Raw genomic sequence first — 21417 nt, 5'->3', positions numbered from 1 at the left:
AGTTTCGAAGTCCATAGCTGCAAATATTTTCCATTTACTTACATCATTTTCAAGGGACTTGACATAAAGGATCTTACTGGAATATTATAAGGTGATTTCAGGGTTTCTCAGCCTTGGCACAGTTGACAGTTGGGAGGGATAATTCTTTGTGTGTGTGTGGTGGGTGACCTGTGCATTGTAGGATGTTTAGCAATCTCTGGCCTCCACCCACTATATGCCAGTAGTACCTCCTAAATTGTGACCCTCAAAAATGTCTCTAGATATAGCCACATGTCTGTTGGGGACCAAATCGCCCCCAGTTGAGAATCAGTGGGTTATCAAATCCTTGGGGAAGTTCCGTGTTCTTGGGACCCCTGGCTGGCATCTCTCTCAAATCCACGGGGTCTGTGCTCCCCAGAAGAGCTGTTGAGCACTCATCAGGGTTTTTGTGTCTTTCAGCTGACGTCGGTTTTAACTTCCTCAATCACCTGTTGAATCTGTTCTGGTCCAAGCCCAGCGAATTTCACTACCTCAACCCCAACAACCAGGACAGCAGCGGGAACACGCTGATGCACATCCTCTTCCAGAAGGGCATGCTGAAGCGCATGGGGAAGCTGATAGGTCTGCTGGTGAAGTTTGACATCAACTTCAACCTGAAGAACAAGGAAGGCAAGGACGTGCGGCACCGCGTTAAGAAGAACGACGCGCTGCTCCTGGCCTGGAACAAAGCCCTGCTGGAAAGCAGGCGCAGGGGCCGCCCGGACACCGCCGCCCACGCGGGGAAGCCCCTGCGCTCCGCGGCCCCAGCTCACACGTCCCAGATCAAGGGCTCCTCCAAGTTGCCACCCTGCGGCGGCGGTGCCCGAGCCCCGCCCGGAGGAGCCGTGGTCCCTGACAGCTGGGAGACCCTCCCAGATGCCCAGGCGATGAGGCCGGAGCCTGGGGCGTCCAGGCCCAGCTCACGGAGAGACTGCCTCGTGCAGGACATCACGGCTTTGATTCGGCAGGTGGAAATGGATCCGTCCCTCTCAGAGGCTTGTCCCCAGGCTCCTGAGCCTCTGGAGGCGGGAGCTGGCCCTGAAGTGGAGAAGGAGCCTCAGGGCGCCCCGGGGGCGGGGGCCTCTGACAGCAGTGGGAACAACCCTGGTGCCCTTGAGGCCGTGGAGGGATGCGTCCATGGGGGCCTCGGGGCCCGGCAGCCCGTGCCTGCTGGTCACAGGGGGACAGAGGGCAGTGACGACCAGGACGACCAGAGCCTGCCAGAGGTCGAGGCCTGCCTCCTGGACTTCGAGAACATGACATGGGAGATTGAGTGCACTTCGGAGATGCTGAAGAAGCTGTCCAGCAAGATCATGACCAAGGTCATGAAGAAGAAAATCATCCTCGCCATCCAGAATCTGGGCAACGGCGAGTGGACGCGGGGCCTGCGGAAGCGGCTGAGGAACCTGAAAGGGAGCATCCAGCTCTTCGAGGCCAAGCTGGACAAAGGGGCCCGGATGCTGTGGGAGCTCGCCATCGACTTCTCCCCTCGGTGCAGCGAGAACCCTGAGAAGATCATCGCCGCAGAGCGCGGCGCGCACCCCTCGGAGAAGGTGGGGCGGGTCTACACGGAAATCATCCGGATCTGGGACGTCGTGTTGGATCACGACAGGCTGCCGGACTCCATCCAGGCCATCTGCAGCGCCTACAACCGGGGCCTGTCCTGTGTCCTGCGCAAGAAGTTAAAGGGTATCAACAAGGGCCAGGTGTCGGCCAACATGAAGATCCAGAAGCGGATTCCCCGCTGCTACGTGGAGGACACGGAGGCCGAACAGAGCGGGGCGCGTGCGGAGCCCGAGTACTTCCCGCCGGCCAGCGCCGTGGAGACGGAGTATAACATCATGAAGTTCCACAGCTTCAGCACCAGCATGGCCTCCAACATCCTCAACGACACGACGGCCACCGTGGAGTACCCCTTCCGTGTGGGCGAGCTCGAGTACGCCGTGATCGACCTCAACCCCCGGCCGCTGGAGCCCATCATCCTGATCGGGCGGAGCGGCACCGGCAAGACCACTTGCTGCCTGTACCGGCTGTGGAAGAAATTCCACGTTTACTGGGAGAAGGCAGGGCAGGCGGGGAGCCCTCTCCTGGCCAGACAGATCTGGCTGAAGAGAAGGTTGGAAGTAGAGCCCCGAAAGGAGGGTCCAGGTGGGGGAGAAGAGGAGGAGGAGGAGGAAGAGGAGGAAGAGGAGGAGGAGGAAGGTTCCCTGGAGGTGGAAATACTGGACAGCGGAGAAGAGGAGCAGGAGACTGAAGCCTGTGCCCACGGGGCCAGCGAGGAGCCTGGGGGCCCCGGGCAAGGGGCGGAGGGATGCACCCCAGAACAGCCCCACCAGCTGGAGCATTTACATCAGATCTTCGTGACCAAGAACCACGTCCTGTGCCAGGAGGTGCAGAGGAATTTCGTGGAGCTTTCCAAGTCTACCAAGGCCACCAGCCACTACAAACCCTTGGAACCCAATGTCCACAGACTCCAGGACCTGAGGGATGAGAACTTTCCACTGTTTGTCACCTCCAAGCAGCTGCTCCTCTTGCTTGATGCTTCTCTGCCCAAGCCATTTTTCCTGAGAAATGAAGATGGCAGCTTGAAGAGAACCATCATAGGATGGTCCACGCAGGAAGAGCTGACCATCCCCAACTGGCAGGAGGAGGAGGAAGAGGCCGAGGCAGAGGAGGGCTACGGCGAAGAGGAGAAGGCTGCGGAAACGCGGCCGTGTGACAGCGACCCCCGGGTGTTTGTGACATATGAGGTGTTTGCCAATGAAATATGGCCAAAAATGATCAAAGGGAAAACCTCCTACAACCCCGCACTGATTTGGAAGGAAATAAAATCTTTTCTGAAGGGATCTTTTGAGGCTCTCAGCTCCCCCAAAGGGAAACTGACAGAAGAAGCATATAAGAAATTAGGGCGGAAGCGGTCCCCCAATTTCAAGGAAGACCGGAGCGAGATCTACGTCCTCTTCTGCCTGTATCAGCAGATCAGGTCTCAGAAAGGTTACTTTGACGAAGAGGATGTCCTCTACAACCTGTCCCGGAGGCTGTCGAAGGTCAAGGTGCTCCCGTGGTCCATCCACGAGCTCTATGGTGATGAGATCCAGGACTTCACCCAAGCCGAGCTGGCGCTGCTGATGAAATGCATCAATGACCCCAACGCCATGTTCCTCACCGGGGACACGGCCCAGACCATCATGAAGGGCGTGGCCTTCCGCTTCAGCGACCTGCGCTCCCTGTTCCACTACGCCAGCAAGAGCACCGGTGACAAGCAGTGTGCCGTGCGGAAGCCGAAGAAGATCCACCAGCTGTACCAGAACTACAGGTCCCACTCGGGTATGTCGGTGCCTTGGGCTTGCCTGCGAGGGAGGTGCTTGGGCGCTGACCTTGGGCTGCTTTTGAAGCTGTGGTCAAGCTTTTATCAGGCCCTTGACCTAGCTGGAATAAGGATACTGTTTTGGAGTTGTTAGTGGTTACCCTCATGAAAAAGAGATCTTATGATTTCTGCCAGTACTCACTCTTAGGCTGATCATTTAAGCTGTGGTTAAATGGAAGTGGACCTTTAAGTTATTACATCTTAAGGTGTTGGCCATGGTATGAAAACATCTCAGGGGAACGTTTAAACTGCTTGAGAACTTTTGTTACAGCACTTTGGAACTACGTGCTTGTGAAAGATAAAGTAATTCACCAATTACAAATCATTAATCCTGAAAGCAGCTTTTCTTCCAAGGAGAAGCAAGAAAAGGCAGGTGGGAGGTGGTGGGAGATGACACACACTCAGGCGCTTTTGATTTGAATCTCACTTGTGCCCCTCCTCTGTGCCAAGCACGATGCTGAGCACATATAGTACCTGCTTTTAATCCTCACAACAATCCTACAAGGCAGGCGTCATTCCCATTTTACAAAGACACAGAGGGTTGAAATAGTGGGACACTAATGCCAGAATATTTCCTTTATCATTTATAGAATGCTCACCGTGTTCTTATGCTACTATCATACTGTCTTACTGTATTATCAGACTTCTCCAGTGACTCTTTGTGTTTTTGATTGGAATTTCATTCAATTTCTGTCTTTGGGAAGAATACACATCTTTACATTATAGGGATTTCTGAACCTCGGCATATTTCTCTATTTAGATTTTTTTTTTTTTACTGCCTTTTCGTGATATTTTATAATTTTCCCCAGACATTTTCCTCAGCAGTTAGATTTGTCCTGGGGACCTTATACTTTTTGTCATAATCATGGCTATACCTTTTTTCTCTTTTTATATTTTCCCAGTCACGTCTTACTGGTAGAGAGGAAAGCTGCTGGTTCTTGTATGTTGATCTGGTGTCTCACAATCTTGCTGAACACTCCTCCTACTTCTGCCTGTTAGAAGTTGGCATGTTGGTGCAGATAAGGGCAGTTTTCATCTTCTTTTCTATACTTGTTATTTCTTTTTCCTGTCATATTCCTGTGTTATTCCTGAAGTTAATGGGAATATTTCTAACATTTCAGTATTTATGCCTGATGTAGGTTTTTGTTGTTGTTGTTTTGGGGGGTGTAGTAATTAGGTTTATTTAGTTATTATTTTTTAATGCAGGTGCTGGGGATTGAACCCAGGACCTCGTGCATGCTAAGCACACACTCTACCACTGAGCTATATCCTCCCCCTGGTTTCTCTTTTTCTAGACACATTTGGTAGGCTATAGTTTGATGGTGAGAGAAAACACACACATCCCAAACACACATATACACATACACATACACACTCGCCCATGTACATACATCCAGTGTAAAATTAGATTAAAATTCTGATTTGTGTAGCCAAGGATTCAGAAAAACGGTCAGAAGCCAGGTGGCCTCCCAGAGTGCAGCATGTACCACACAGCTCAGCCCGGTTTCCAGGGCTCTCAAAGTCTCCTGATGTTGCTTGTCCATCACAGGGTCTGGATGCCTCTGAGCAACTCAGCTTCGTGGCCTTCCGTGGTCTTCCACTTGTGTTGTATGGGAAGAACTGGCCCAAGGAATTTGATGCTCTTAATAGGAATTTTTAGTCGCTGCCCTTCTTCGTTCAGGAAGCATTTATAGAACTCCTATCCCCCAACGCTGTTGGAGGGGCTGGGTGACCAAAACCCACATTTCTCTGTCCTCAGGGCATGGCTCTGGAAGGCACCCCCTTTTTCATTGTTGGATCCTGTGGAGAGGACCTGGCACGAGCAGTTGAATGAGCCCCTTATTCTGATGTGTACCCCTGGTTCAGCACCACTGGAATAGGGACAGCAGCCTTTATGATCAGCAAAGTATAAATTGGCGAAGGGAATTGTTCCTGCAAACTGATTTTTTTTTTAAATTGCTGTGCTAAGCAACCCACACAGATGATTACTGCATAAACCCCATCTCCCACCTCCTCTCTTAGTTGTTGTTTTTGGTGGCTGGGAGGTAATTAGGTTTATTTATTTATTTTTAGAGGAGGTACTGGGCATTGAACCCAGGACCTCATGCATGCTAAGCATGCACTCTGCCACTTAAGCTATGCCCTCCCTCCACCTCTTCTCTTAGGATGGAGGGAAGGCTGTGTGATTTCTGTGTATAGAACCAGAAAAAGCCCCAATAAGATGTGCTAGAAAACACATAAAATGTTAAAAAAAAAATTCAAGCTCCCTGTAAGGCTGCTAACAACTAACATTTTGTTTTATTTCCTCCTGATCTTTGTACTTATACATATATGCATTTATCACATGCATGTATGTATTTATTGATTATGTAGTGAATATATGTTTAGTGAATATTTCCCCATTTTTTATTCTTTAAATTGAGATTCACACAGCATAACATTCATCTGTCTAAAATATGCAACTTGGTGGGGTTTTTTAAATAATATGTTCATGAGGTTATGCAATCATAACCACTATCTAATTCCAGAACAGTTCTGTCACCCCAAAAAGAAACCCTAAAACCATTAGCAGTCTCTCCTCATTCCCCTAACCCTGTGAACTACCAGTCTACTTTCTAGATTTGCCTATTCTGGACATTTCTGATAAATGGAATCATACAACATGTGACCTTTTATACCCATCTTCTTTCATTTCACATCATGTTTCCAAGGTTCTTCCGTATTATAGCCTGTGTTAGTACTTCATGTTTTTTGTGGCTGAATCATCCTTTATTCTTCGAGTATGTTTATATAAAATAATTTATGTAGTTCCCTAGAAGGTCCTTTAAGTGGATTCCAGTTTTTCACCACAGTGAACACTTACGTGCCTTTTTCTGATTCTTTCATTAATGTAAATCTCTGAACCACAATATCAGCTGAGTTAGATTAGATTCAACAGTTTCAACTTGTGCTTTCGATTTCTTTAAACTGTGTACTTTTGATAATAGTAGCCCTGGATGATGAAATTTCCCTTTACTCCTTGATAACTGCAATGGGGACACATGTGCCCATTTCATAGTATTCTATCTGGTGTTGAGCAAACGGCACAGGGCCCCTGGGAATAGTGGGAGACCCAGGATGGTCTGTGTTCAGACCAGCTTCAAATCCTGACACTTGGAGGTGTTTCCTAACTTCTTGGACCTCAGAGTCTCTGTTTGCAAAAGTGGGGTTGTCTGGTCTGTCTCAGCGGGCTGTTGGGAGGATTAAAAAGGGACAATTTTTAGGAAGGTGCCTGTTGTACAGTCAGCATCACTGTCGGTGTTACTTCAGTGCTTAGACAAAAATGGGACCCAGGGAGAAAGCTCAATGGAAAGTTCTTTATCCAGTCTGACAGTTTTTCTTAGTATAGTCCTGTCTCGGCTGGGAATACACCTGGCAGAAAGGGTGATGTCCCAGCTAACAACCAGCACTGCTCTTACCAGGTAGCGTCTCTGGTGCGCTACGTACCAATGACAGGGGATGCAATAACTCTTGCTTTTTTACTGTCTACATTAGCCGCCTGTATTGGCATTCTAACAGCTCTAATTGTTTAGATTACATTTCCGCCTTGACTCTTCTTCATGAGGTAATTTTCTCTAACACGAATATAGGTCAGGAAGGAGATTGTACAAAACCTTCATGCTACAGCAAACATATCTCTGTCTTCATCTACTCCACCCAGAATAGTACAGCTCGGCGCCAAAGGGATCATCTAATAGGATCTGGAAATGGGCTTGCAGCTAGCTGGATGTACCATCAGGACCAATGCTGCTTCTCAGGAAAAACAAAACAAAACAAAACCCAAAATAAGAAAACAGAATACAGGTAACCCAGCCATGCTGTCATGTTGTATGTTACAAGTTTTTTGTTTTATCCCAGGAATCCTCAATCTGGCATCTGGAGTGATAGATTTACTTAAGTTCTATTTCCCGGAATCTTTTGATCGCCTTACAAGGGATTCTGGCCTCTTCGATGGTCCCAAACCAATTGTCCTGGAGTCTTGTAGTGTGAGTGACTTGGCAATATTGCTTCGAGGCAACAAAAGGAAAACCCAGCCCATCGAATTTGGAGCCCATCAGGTGAGTTTCTTGAGACTGTATGTTTTTAAATAAAAGGCGAAGTGGGGAGGGTACAGCTCAAGTGGTAGAGTGCATGCTTAGCGTGCACGAGGTCCTGGGTTCAGTTTCCCAGTACCTTTAAAAATAAATAAACCTAGTTACCTCCCCACCTCCACTAAAATAAAATAAATAATTTTTTAAAATAAAATAAAATAAAAGGCAGTTTGTGATTGAAAAAAGTTTTGAGAAGCTGAGTCATTCCACTAGGTAGAACTCAATAGCCCCTGTTCCAAAATGAGGAAGTTTCCGGGATGGGTGAGTGACTAATTGTTATTCACAGTCCCACCAGCCTGGCTGACCAAGTCCACACCGGTACTTCTCTTCAAAGACATTCTCTGCCTCCCATAGAAATCGACTCAGTGTTACTAGATTTCTTTTTCTACAATTTGATGTTTTTTCTCTTCTATTCCCTCGCCTTTTTTTTTCCCCTCAGGTGATCCTTGTAGCCAATGAAATGGCAAAGGAGAAAATTCCAGAAGAGCTGGGGTTAGCGCTTGTGCTAACAGTTTATGAAGCAAAGGGCTTAGAATTTGACGATGTCCTCCTTTACAACTTTTTCACTGATTCCGAGGTATGTCATTCTGAATTCTTTTCCCACAGTGCATGTATCTGTATGAGCTACCCTTCCACTCCTGGGAAGAGAATTTGGAGCTGAGTCGAAAAGAGTTTGTCACAGGTGCCTGTTTCTGTTTTGGACCATTGTCCATTTGGTGTGGGGCTCTTTGTGTGTTTGGATGTGGGTTTTGACAAGGGCTGTGGGTTGCTCCGCAGTGTCTCGTGACCTAGTTCTTCCCGTGCCCTGCCCTTCCCTGCTCTCTTGTATTCATCTCTTCTCAAGGCCTGGTACCCAAGTGTCAGCTTCCGGTTTTCCCTACGACTGTTATCCTTGACTCCCGAGGATGCTCGAGTTGGAGCAAGCTCTAATGAGAGCCTTACAAATGAAGGCAAGGTTAGCAGTGTCCACCTGGCGAGGACAAAACTGGGCAAGGTCATTCCTAGAGAGAGTGAACTCCGGGAAGACAAATGAGCCTTGGTTCCTGCCCCCGGGATCAGGTAACGCAGGAGACGAGAACAGCCGCCCCGCCTGAGCTTCCTTCCGGCATGGCTTCGCCACCACTGCTTGCAGGCAATGGCAGCCTGAGAGTCCCTGGACTGACAACTCAGTGACCTCTGTGCCAGCCTGTTGTTTCATCTTGGCTCCTGAGTGCTGGTGACGGTCTTTCTCCTCCAGCTCAGTACATTACAGGGAGAGCCACCAACTCAAGGCCATTGTCCTCAGTCTCCTAGCCACTGGTGTCTCTTCACCACCATCTTTGATGGGGCTCAGGCTGGCTGCTGACTGTGCGGTGGGGTCTTCTTTGGGGACTTAGTTGGCTGTGCCCGGGTCCTCGTTGCAGATGTCGCACTGCACATGGCGTGTGCTCGAAGGGGCTATTTTCATACCCAAGTCAGGAGCACTCTTAGCTTTGACTCCCTAAAAATCTGCCCCAGAACTAACCCTTTGAATGGAGTCCATATTTTTCTTTTGTCTAGTCTTTTAAAAAATGTCACGTTTGCCTTGATAATACCTACGACTAATATTGCTACGGACACTTTACAGTTTATAATGTGCTTTTTTAATACATTGTCTCAGTTCATCCTCCACTGACCCTCTGAGGTTGTATTTTTATTACCCCCATTCTACAGATAAGGCCGGGGGTCATGGACATTAAGTAAATTTCCCATAGTCATAATGTAGGTGCCAGAGCCTGGAGATGAAGTCAGATGCTCTGAGTTCTAAATCTCATGATCTTTCCCCTAAACTTCCTTCCTTTTAAAGCCCTGCATGCAAATCAGCTGCCAGAACCTTCCACAATGAATATATCATAGCCATCCTTTAAGTGCATTCCTTTTCTATTGGCTTTTGCTAATAAAATGAGATACATTCTCATTAATCCTGGAACCATTTTTAATCTCTGAGGACTAACTTTTTTTTCTCATAATACATCCATTGGTCATGGTTGGACCGAGGCTCTCCTAAAAGAGGAAGGGGTAAGACTTTGTTGTTCCTGTCTTTTATGAAGTACCAGTTGTATGCTTGTGCTCGTTAGAAGCTCCAGGAGCTCTGAGCTGATACATTGGTAACTTGTGGTCAACTCTGTGTATGAAAGAAAAATCTGGTTATTCTCTCTAACCTTGACCCTAGCACGGCAGAGTCCTGGATGCCTTGACCCTAAGCTCCCACCAATGGCTCAGTGAGTTGCATGAAATTAAAACAATCACCAGTTGAATCTTTTGTAACATCCACTTCATCCTATGTTTATAATCTTGATGTGATGCTTCCCAGTTGCCATGGGAGTAGAGTCATGCATTCCCCAGCGCAAAGCACACCTTCAGTTTATCATTTACGACCCCAAGACCAAAAGGCATCAGTGCAAATGGGAGTAGATGCTTCAGTCCAAGGAGAGGAGAGACAGGGGTCACTGAAGTCCCCAGTCGTCCTGGTCTGGCTGCTCACATGGGGTTTCTTTCAGGGTGAAGGCTGCTGAACAGTTTGCTATTTGAGGCAGATGGACTGAGGCGAGCACCTCTCTCCATCCCTGGACTCGTCTTCCACCCATGTGTCTAGCAGGCTCACTCTTTGCTTCTGTGTGTGTGCGTGTGTGTGTGTGTAGGGGCTTCTTGTTGCCCTGACCTGCGAGTCTTCTCTTCAAAGGACCCATAACATCGTGATCAGTTCCCTAATTGGTCAGTAGCAGAACGTTCCTATTGAGGAGATGGTGTTTAAAGCACTTAACCTAGTGTTTATATAGTTTAAGTTACAGAATAACTGAAGGGAGGTGAAAACCTCTACCTACCCTGCCTTTCCATCATCCTTGAAAGGCTACAGAGGTGGAGAATAACATCATTTTATAAACAGAAAAGAACAGACTAGGAGAGCTGACCGCCTACTCTCCCCGACACACTGAAGTATGAAATCTGAAATTTCATGGGAATCCTTGACTCTAAATACTGCACGTCATCTGGGCGCTTTTGCCTCCTCAGGGTCTGCAAACTAAGGCCCGGCGCCCAGATCCAGCCTGCTGTCTATTTTTGTGTGGCCTATGAGCTCAGAATGGTTTTTACATTTTTAAATGGTTAAAAAAGAATCAAAAGGAAAATAATATTCTGTGGCATGTGAAAATTACATTCCATTCAGTTTTAGCATCAAGAAATAACGTTCTATGACGTCCCTGCACGCCCGTTCATTTACTACGGACTGTGGCTGCTTTTGCTCTACAAGGGTGGAGTGGAGTAGTTACAAGGGAGACCCTACCCACAAAGCAAAAAGGAGTCATTATCTGACCCTTGAGCAAGAAAATTTACAGACCCTGGTCTACAAGTCACAGTGGTTCTGTGGCTTGATTTGGATAAAGGGAAAAATGGCTAAAATATGAAGTCTTTCTCAAGCATGGTGTGGACACTTCACATTGATTATCTCCTTTCACTTCCCAACAAACCTGGATCATTCTATCATCCCGGTTTTACAGAAAAAAAAATGAGACCTAGAAGAAGCAAATAAATGTTTGGTCAAGGTCACACAGCTCATAAGTAGGTGGACTGTGCCATGCTGCGTTCTGTCTGAGCCCAGAGTCCATCTTGCATAGTGTACCCCAAGGCTCCCGAATTTCTCCATCCTTGGTTGAATCATTTAGTTTGGACAGTTTGTCCCATGTTTCTTAATGACTGAGACTTAAACATGTTGTGAGAAGAGGTGAGGACGCTGGTTTCCTCTCTCCATCTGCTTGTGGAAATGCTTGCAGCGAGCACTTCGGGCCCTGAGCCTTCCCCCTAGAAGTGAGCACGTGTGCCTGCTTCGCGGCTGTCTTGGCCCAGCATCTGGGGCTGTCTCCCCGGTAGCTGCCCTGATCTCTGCCTGGGCCCTGACCCCCACTCTGAGGCCACAGGACGCCCCCTCCTCATGGCTGGGGCTGAAGGCCTGGCCCCCATGTCAGGAGAAGGGGTCTCAATTCTCCGCAAGGCCTGGGGAGGCTGGGTGTAAGCTTCAGAAGTGTATTCTGCTGGTCTTTAATGTGTCTTTGTTATTCAGGCTTACAAGGAATGGAAGATCATTTCCTCATTTACTCCTTCATCCTCCGAGTCCAGAGAGGAAAGCAGGCCACTGATTGAAATGCCCCTAGAGAAACGCAGCTCCTCCCCGGGGCGCCATCTTACCGTCAATCCAGAAATGTACAAGGTGATTATCTGCCACTGGTCCTCACACTTACTTGACAGGGAGCCAGTAACCGAGACTTGGACAAGAAGATGAGGTTAGAGATGAGCCTGTGCTGTGGGTCTTCCTGCTCATCAGCACTGGAGGGTGGAGGACAAGAAAGGGAATGCGGGCATCTTAGCGTTGGGGACCCCTCTCCTCAGCAGAGAGCCGGGCTCGATTGATAGAGGGGCCCACGGGTAGGCTGCACCTCTGTTCACCTCTGGACCTTGGCTCTGTTCAGAAACTCTGACTGTTGTCTCCCAGCCTTGATTGTGCAGGGACCCGGCTCCCGGTCCCCTTGGCATCCCAGCTACATCCTCGAGAAGGAGGCCAAAGCTAAGAAGTTCTGTGGAGCTCTTGCCTAAGGGAGGCAAATGGGGGCCTTGAGTGATCACAACATCACAGAAAATCAAACCAGCAAAATCAAAAACTTTGGGAGAAGCTACTGTCCTAGTTTTATGTCTTATACAGAGTACAAAACAAACAGAATAGCAGTTATCAGGTTATGTCTGTCAGTGTCTGACAAATCACCGCCAAGCTATGCAAACCTCTGGATAGCCACAAATCCGTCATTGTTTTGAAATGTGCATTATTTCATCAAGGAGGCCCTCCCTGAGTTCAGGTCATCTTCCCCCGAGACCGTCAGGCCTCCATCGTCCAGTAGGTCAGGAGTAATTTAGTGCTGATAATAGTCACAACAGAGGAGACTGACTGCTCCAGTTTTACAAAAGAAGTTACAGTGACTGAGTGGGATGTAACCATGGGGGTAAACGGAGTGAAAAGTTCATGGGACCTGTCTGCACTATCTTCCTATGAATCTATAATTATTTCAAAAGAGACAAGCACAGCAGACCCCATGGAGGGGAGAGGGCGCCCCTCTCTTGCTAGAGCTCCCCTTACGTGGGCTGCAGCCACAGTGAGCTCTCTGGTCCCGCTCATGCCTGTGCTGTCCTCCGTAAAATGTTGCACTTCTCCAAAATCCGAGTAAGCCTTTGAAGTGAGTCACACCGCACTCTAGACAGAGGGCTCACATCTTTGTCCTGTTCTCCTCTTTAGCTCCTGAACGGGGAGCTGAAGCAGCTGTACACGGCCATCACCCGGGCTCGGGTCAACCTCTGGATCTTTGACGAAAACCCAGAGAAGCGGGCTCCTGCTTTCAAATACTTCATGCGAAGGGATTTCGTCAAAGTTGTGAAAACGGATGAAAATAAAGGTCAGATGTCATGAAAATATTCTGGTTGTCAGATAGAAAGCATGTTACTCTCAGCTGCTCTAGGATCAGGTATAAAAGGGATAGTTTTTTGAAAGCACTATTCTGTCCACATTCTTCTGAAAAATGAGAATTTGTATTTGTCACTAAGGTGTGTGGGAGGCAGAGGTGGAAATGGGATTGGGAGGGTTAACTCCTTCAGGGAAGGTCTTTTATCTGTCCTTTGAAGGGGAGCATCCTGGACAAGGTTAGAGAGAAGAGGCTGTGTTGTGGGGAGGCAAAGTGGTGTGGGCTGTTGGACAGCTGATAGGTAATACCTATCCGGATAAAAAATGTACGTGCCTTTTGACCCAGTAATTCCACTTCTAGGAATCTATCCAGAGATACTAGAGTATTATGAAGGATACTATCCAGAGTATTTCAAGGACGTATCTCAAGGAGACGTGCACGAGAGGGTTCACAGCCCTGTTTGTAATTATGAGAAACTAAAAACGACCTAAGTGTTCATCAAGGTGCAGCTGTTTGCAGGGACTCCTCTGGTGCCGGGACGGACGGGTGTGGGGTTGCTGATGAGATGTGGGCACTTTATACCCTCCTGTGCTGTTTGCCGAGTTTCAAAAAAAAACACCCAACATCATCATGAACTGTTTTCATAATTTGCAAAGGCTAGCTAATGAAAAAGTGGAATGACGTTCTCCTGATAGGATAACTAGGGGAGAAATAATCAGCTCTCATGAAGGAGATAACTGTTCTCTTTCTCGTGGGTTGGCAGTGGCGTTGGCTCCTCCAGGCCACGGTGAATTTCTCCAAGGATGAGGGGAAAGCTCAGGGCTCGGCGGCTGCAAAGAGGTTTACTGGTTTCCTGAGCGTTTTCCAGCCAGTTTTAAGGAGGCTATTTCTGGTTACAGCCAATGGCGCAGCCAGGGACCAAGATCAGATATTCTGTTCCTGGGACCTGACTGTATGGGCATAATGGGAAAAGTCAAAGTCTTGTGTTAACCGGGCTTCTCATTAGAACTCTCCACCTGTGCAACCACAGGACGTCATTCAGGGCCCACTTTCTTTCCCTGGGCCTCCCCTTCCTCGTCTAAGAGGAAAACGAGGGGGTGGCCTCCCGAGCTTGTTCTCATTCTTTCCTGCTGCTCAAACCCGTTTTATTCTTGAACTAGGTTCTGGCACTCGTTATAAAAGGTCACCAAGCTAAGCAGTTTTTGTTTTTTTTAATTAAAAAGTCACAATGGGAAAAAACCCAAATTTCTTCTGTATAGCACAGGGAACCTATTCAATATCTTCATATTGAATATGACGAGAATCTTCAATATCTTGTAATAACCTTTAATGAAAAAGAATATGAAAACAAATATATGTATATATACGCATGACTGGGACACTGTACTGTGCACCAGATATTGACACATTGTAACTGACTGTACTTAAGTTTAAAAAAAATGTAAATTTTTTTAAGTCATAATTAAAAAGGATTATAATTTGTTTTCTCTCTTGGTTGCATTAAGAATATAAGAGGGTACTTGCTTAGCATGCACGAGGTCCTGGGTTCAACCCCCAGTACCTCCATTGAAATAAATAAGTAAATCTAATTACCTCCCCCACAAAAAACAGCAACAACAAAAAGACACAAGAAAAAGTACAGTGGTAATTGTGAGTCATGAGTTGCACAGGGTAAAGTCTTTGAGGACATCTGTTTCCATGGGGAACTTGGGGTGCGTGGAGTGACTATGTCATTGAGGGTTTCTTCCATGTAGCACCAGCAAAGGTCACTGACCTGAGGCAGAGATACTTTGGGGCTTCGCTGTGGGAATAACGTGTTACCAGGGCACTCAGTGCACATGGTGTCAGAACAAGATGGTGCGAAGTCAGTTTTGCACGCAGAGGTGGTGGAGAGCCAGCAGGGAGGGTCAGGTTGCAAGGATTCGTGTGTGTTTCTGCACCTTCTAAACAAAGCTGGCGTGTCTGCCTGGCTCCTCCAGTTGGCAACCCTTGGCCTGGGTATCTCTGATTTGGCATCTGTGTTGTCTCGATACTCAGTCTTTCAGGTGTTTCATGAAGCTGTGACTCAGAATCTGCAGGGAGTGTCACCACTGCTGATGACACTTAGAGGGTCTCAGGAGGGCAGGCCAGTACAGTCACCGCGGGTTGGTGAGAATAGCAGACGGACCAGCAGCAGGTGGTTGTCGTGGTCTGTGTCCACCAACCAGAATGTGTCAGATTGCTTCCTGCAAGGAGGACAAAGTCTGCACATTTGGAAATTCTGTAAAATTTTATCACCTTGTCCCTTGCTAAGGCCCTGGCATGGGAGTTTGTCAAGAGCTACATGGCTTTGGGTTTTCAAGGAGGAATTAGAACTTGGTCTGTCTTCTAACTCATAGCCGTACAAAAGTAGACCAAAGCTCAAAAACCAAATGGCATCCTTTCTCATACCCACCTCCTCCTTCCAAAATGCACCAGAACCTGGCTGGATAAGCTCACCTCTATCTTACATGAATACGAGACAGACAACACAGATGTGTTCTCGGGCTGCCAAACAAAGACTGGGTGGCTTACGTAACAGAAGTTATTGTCTCACAGTTCTGGAGGCTGGAAGTCCAAGATCAAGGTGCTGGTGGTTTGGTTTCTTCTCACGCCTATCTCCCTGGCTGTAATGATGTGTATGTGTTAAATTCCTCTTCTTATAAGGACGCCAGTCTGATTGGATTAGGGTCCACGTAACGGCCATGTTTTAACTTGATAATCTCTTTAAAGACCCTGTCTCCAAACACAGTTGTGTTCGGAGGGACTTGGGGGTTAGGGTTCAAAACTTGAGAAATTTTGTTGAGGCAGGGGTAACAAAATTCAGCCCCTAGCAACAGGTTTAAGTGAAGGATGCTCAGAGAGGCAAACCCACGTTTCTTTTTCATTTTAGACCTTGATGATAGCATGTTCGTTAAGACCTCAACCCCTGCAGAATGGATCGCACAAGGAGATTACTACGCTAAACACCAGTGCTGGAAGGTAAGGGGTGAGGTCTGTCTGCCCCGTGGCCTCATCAGGCCTCCCAGGTAGGGTTCTCATCATGGCATGTGTCACCAGGATGGGACAGGGGTCACAGTGCTTGTGCTGCTGCTGCTTCTGAAACATCCGGGCCTGTCCCCCTGTATCCCAGGAAGCTGTCATCATCCTGCATTGTTTTTTTTTTGTGATGATTAATTTTATTTTATTTTATTTTTTTTACACTTTTTATTGATTCATAATCATTTTACAGTGTTGTGTCAAATTCCAGTGTTCAGCACAATTTTTCAGTCATTCATGGACATATACACACTCATTGTCACATTTTTTTCTCTGTGATTTATCATAACATTTTGTGTATGTTTCCCTGTGCTATACAGTGTAATCTTGTTTATCTATTCTACAATTTTGAAATCCCAGTCTATCCCTTCCCACCCTCTACCCCCCCAGTAACCACAAGTCTGTATTCTCTGTCCATGAGTCTATTTCTGTCCTGTATTTATGCTTTGTTTTTGTTTGTTTTTGTTTTTTAGATTCCACATATGAGCGATCTCATATGGTATTTTTCTTTCTCTTTCTGGCTTACTTCACTTAGAATGACATTCTCTAGGATCATCCATGTTGCTGCAAATGGCATTATGTTGTCGGTTTTTATGGCTGAGTAGTATTCCATTGTATAAATATACCACATCTTCTTTATCCAGTCACCTGTTGATGGACATTTAGGTTGTTTCCATGTTTTGGCTATTGTAAATAGTGTTGCTATGAACATTGGGGTGCAGGTGTCATCCTGAAGTAGATTTCCTTCTGGGTACAAGCCCAGGACATCATCCTGCATTTTAAAACAGTAACAGATCGGTCCTGCCCTTTGTTTCTCAAACTGATCAGGCATGGACCTCACTGCCAATCTGAGTCTGGTGGGCACAGGTTAAGCTTTGTCTCCGGAACTGAGCTCACTGATTTCAAGCTACCTGCCATCTTAGCAAGCCCATGCCATCTTCTTATGGGAAGTGTTCTCTCCGTTAGTCCTCTTAAAATACCGACACCAGCTTCAAGAGCCCCACAGGCAGCACCCCCACCCCTCACACGGTCTCAGGTGGGGCACCAGGCATTGTGTGTCTCCTGTGATGGAGCAGTAATGATGTCTTCACCTGCAGGTCACAAAAACCCCACAGAGTGAGGGAGGGAATAGCTCAGTGGTAGAGCGCATGCTTAGCATGCACGAGGCCTGGGGTTCAATCCCCAGTACCTCCATTAAAAATAAATAAATAAATAAATAAATAAATAAATAAAAACCTAATTACCTCCCACCCCCCCAAAAATAAATTTAAAAAAAAGTGAAATTGTTGAAAAAAAAAAGCTAAAAAAAAAACCCATGGAAAGGGGTATGTTGTTGTTTTTCATCCAACAACAGGAAGTCTGGTCTCAGGGTTGGTTCTGCAGCTGAATCAAGTCTCACTCCATGTCTTCCCTGTGCTGTTTGCAACTTACCAGAGCTTTCCCCTCCTGGCTGCATAATGGCTGCAGCAGTGCCAGACACCTCACTCCTCTCAGCAGCATCCCAAGCAGGAATGAAGTACGGGCACACACATTCCTCTTGTGGCCTTTTTAAAAAAAATCATGAGGTCCCCAGTGGACATCTTACCTTTCCCTGGTCAGCACTAGGTCACCTGTCCCTCCCTGACTGGAAGGGATCTGGGAGAGCAGAGCAGTCCCCTCTGGTAGTTTCAGCCCTTCATGGAGGGGCAGGTTCTGCCATCAGGCAGCAAAGGGAGGACAGGGTCCTGGGGGTAACTAACCAGCAGAGTGCCACACCGGCCAGGACCGCACAGAAATGCACACTTCTCAAGACTGACTCTCCCGGGTGCCTGGGACTGCTCCATGCCTGCAGCTGTAAGCGGTGCTTCCTGAGAGAACAGCTGGAGCTGAGCTTTGGACCGATCCTTGCTTTCCTGTCCCTGCCTCCATGCTCACGTTAGACTTAGGTTTTTTCAGACTTAGGTCCGACTCCTCACATGTTACAGGAAAAGTGTCTGCAGTTTCTCTTGCCGCTTCTGAACCGGTGTTTTAAGACGGTGATTTCTCAGAAGGGCTCGTCCTGCTGTTTTAATGATCTACTTTTCCTTGGAATAGGGAGGGTACTGGGAAGTGACGGACGCAGTGACACAGCAAGTCAGAACTTAAGGGAAGTGACTGCTTGAGGTTCTCCCATCTGACAAGCCTGGGGAAGAGGAATTCTCAGTGTTTTCTTATTCCCAGTTCTTAGGAAAGTTTTGTCTGCTGTGGCAGGGAAAGTGCTTTTAAGTCTGCAGCAAGTCACTCACATCTGAGAGTGACGAACTTTTGCTGCGTAACATCCCCCAAAACAAGTCACTTACGTAGCTCACAGTTCTGTGGGTAGGCAAAGCTGAGTCCATCTAAGTATTTCTTTTAGGCTGGGTGACTTAAGCTGTCCTCAGCTACCCGTCAGCGAGCAGGTCTGTTTCTGGGGGTTGGCTGGCTCTTGGCTCAGGGGATGGGGGTGAATGGGGTTCCTGGTGTTCACATGATGCCCGAGCAGGTTGCATGAGGGCACATGAGGCCTCGGCCTGGCCTGGGAGCTGGCCCAGTGTCACTTCTTTCTGCTGCATCATGTTGGCCAAAGCAGATCACGGCTCAGTTCAGGAGGGAGGGGAAACAGGCCACACTCTCCACAGAGAAATGGGAGAAGCTGCAGAGTTACTCTGCAAGGGGGTGTGGATGGATGCAGAGCTGGGTGACGGACTGGGGCAACCCCTGTAATCAGTTGTGAGGGAGGGGACACAGAATTTGCACTGTTGTGTGTTTGTTTGTGTCTGGAAAGCGTTTCCATGAACATGTCGCAGTGGTGGAATTTGACCGAGCTCCCGCAATGTACTCACTGCCCATCCTTGTTGCAGTTGGAAAAAAATACCAAACACTTGGCTGTTGTTATAACACCAAGAATTTTTTTTTTTTAGAAAGGGGGTTGGGGGCACAATATGGGCAGCAGGTATGGGCATGAAATAGGAAAACTGCATAGTCTTTCCTTTTCTCCCTCTCAGACGTGACTGGGGTGGGATCCAGTGCTCCATCCGTGCAGACACAGAATGCATGCTTTCCCTTTCGTGCTTCTGCCACCTCCATGACCTAGCTGGAAACAGAAACCTTTGGCTTATTCCAGGTTGCAGCCAAGTGTTACCAAAAAGGAGGCGCACTGGAGAAGGAGAAACTGGCTTTGGCTCACAACACCGCCCTGAACATGAAATCCAAGAAAGTCAGCCCCAAGTAAGAGTCTTGGGTGGGGGTTGTTTCAGGTTTGCTCTCGTGAGAGCTGTGGGTTATAAATATACAGGTGGCACGTCCACCTCCCATGGAAGCTCTGCTTTGTTTCCTCCTCCCAGGGAAAAGCAGGTGGAGTATTTGGAACTGGCTAAGACCTATCTGGAGTGCAAGGAGCCGAAGCTGTCCCTTAAGTGTCTGAGCTATGCCAAGGAGTTCCAGCTCTGTGCCCAGCTGTGCGAGAGGCTGGGAAAGGTACGCCTGTGGCTGCTCCTGGGAGAACTGGGCTTCCCTGGGCAGACAGAAGGGTGGCCCCCAGCCTCCGCCTGGGTCAAGACGGGGAGGTTGGCCCTGTTGACTCAGTGGGTGGCCCCTCTTTCTCCACTCGCTCCACTTGTGTGTAGATGGGTGCATGGACTCTGTGTGTATCCCCATGTCTGTGCCAATGTTTTTTTTTTTAAATTTTTAATTGATGTGTAGTTGATTTACAATGCTAGTTTCAGGTGTACAGCAAAGTGATTCAGTTATACATATACATACATACATATATTTTTCAGATTCTTTTCCATTATAGGTTATTACAAGAAATTGAATATAGTTCCCTGTTTTGTACAGTAGGTCCTTGTTTTTTATCTATTTTATTTATAGTAATGTGTGTCTATTAATCCTCAGCTGCTAATTTATCCCTCCCCGTCCCTCTCCCCTTTGCTAACCGTAGTTTGTTTTCTATGTCCATGAGTCTGTTTTTGGTTTATAAACAGAATTTGTATCTTTTTTTTTTGTTTTAGATTTCACATATAAGTGATATCATACGATATTTGTGTTTCTCTGTCTGACTTGCTTCATGGGTCAATATTTGAGACCCAATATTAACTACAGGGAGGCCAAATGTTCACATCAAAGGGAAGATGGATTTTAGATATCCCTGCCTTCTCTTTCTCTGTGTTCAGTCTAGAGTCAGCCTGGGGGGACAGTCTGGCATTTACATGGTGGTTTCTCTGTGTTCCCAGCAGTTACCCTAGATCCGCACCGACCAATCTGGCAGCCACTAACCATGTGTGGCTACTTAATTAAACATTTTTAAGTTAATTAAAATGTAATAAAGTTAAAAATTCAGTACCTCTGTCTCACGAGCCACGTCTCAAATGCTCTATGGAATAGAACATTTCCATCATGGTGGACATGCTGGTGGACGGAGCTGCTGGTCCAGAGCCCAGCGACTCACAGTGCAGTCAGCAGGCTGGCTCCGGCCACAAACAGTTATTACCTGCAGCGAGATTAACACTGAGGAGGAAAGTAAGCCGTTCATTGCTGTGACATCAGTGGTGACAATTTTCTTAGTGATTTGTTTTTCTTCTTCTTTTTTTTTAATTGAGATATAATTGATGTATAACATTATATTGGTTTTAACTGTGCAACATAATGATTCAATATATGCATCTATTGCAAAATGATCATGGCAGTAAGCTTAGTTGATGACTATCACCACCCATAGTTATATTTAAGATCACTTTCCTTTATATGCAGAATATAAAAAATAAAACAAACCAGCAAATATAACAAAACTGAAACAGACTCACAGGTACAGAGAACAAACTGTGGTTACCAGAGGAGAGTGGGAGGGGGTCGGGGCAAAATAGATGAAGGGGATTAAGAAGTACAAACTACTAAATATAAAATAAGTAAGTTACAAGCTGTAATGTACAGCACAGGGAATACAGCCAATATTTTATAACTTTGATGGTGTGTAATCTATAAAAAAAAATCAAATTACTATGTTGTACACCTGAAACTAATATAGTATCACAAGGGAACTATACGTCAATAAAGAATAATAAAATTAAAATAAATAAAATTTTAAAAAGGTCTACACTGTTAGTAACTTTCAGATATACAATACAGTATTATTAACTATAGTCACCATGCTGTATGGAAAGCCATTCATTTTTAAAATTTTAATTAAAAACAATTTTCTACTGAAATATAGTTGATACACAGTAATATCATATGTTACAGATATACAATACGGTGAGTCACAATCTTTAAAGGTTGTACTCCATTTTTAGTTATTATAAAATATTGGCTGTATTCCCCATGCTATACAATATATCCTCGTAGCTTATTTTATACATGATAGTTTGTACCTCTTAATCCTCCACCTCTATCT

The 21417-nt window shown here is 46.7% G+C and overlaps 1 protein-coding gene across 3 annotated transcripts in view; it reads left to right on the top strand.

The window, feature by feature from the left end:
* The window catches only part of TRANK1 (tetratricopeptide repeat and ankyrin repeat containing 1), a 76989-nt gene that overhangs the window by 46399 nt on the left and 9173 nt on the right, over positions 1–21417 (top strand). For all 3 annotated transcript variants that reach the window (XM_015236275.3, XM_015236276.3, XM_015236274.3), the window contains 8 exons: positions 439–3345; positions 7283–7482; positions 7955–8092; positions 11591–11737; positions 12812–12968; positions 15886–15974; positions 19153–19256; positions 19373–19505. In XM_015236275.3, the coding sequence (XP_015091761.2) occupies positions 439–3345; positions 7283–7482; positions 7955–8092; positions 11591–11737; positions 12812–12968; positions 15886–15974; positions 19153–19256; positions 19373–19505 (3875 nt within the window). The remainder of the gene's footprint in view (positions 1–438; positions 3346–7282; positions 7483–7954; positions 8093–11590; positions 11738–12811; positions 12969–15885; positions 15975–19152; positions 19257–19372; positions 19506–21417) is intronic.

This window comes from Vicugna pacos, chromosome 17 (assembly GCF_048564905.1).
Source record: "Vicugna pacos chromosome 17, VicPac4, whole genome shotgun sequence".
Taxonomy (NCBI): Eukaryota; Metazoa; Chordata; class Mammalia; order Artiodactyla; family Camelidae; genus Vicugna; species Vicugna pacos.
Note: the sequence above shows the minus strand (reverse complement) of the source record. Positions and strands in the feature narration are given on the sequence as shown.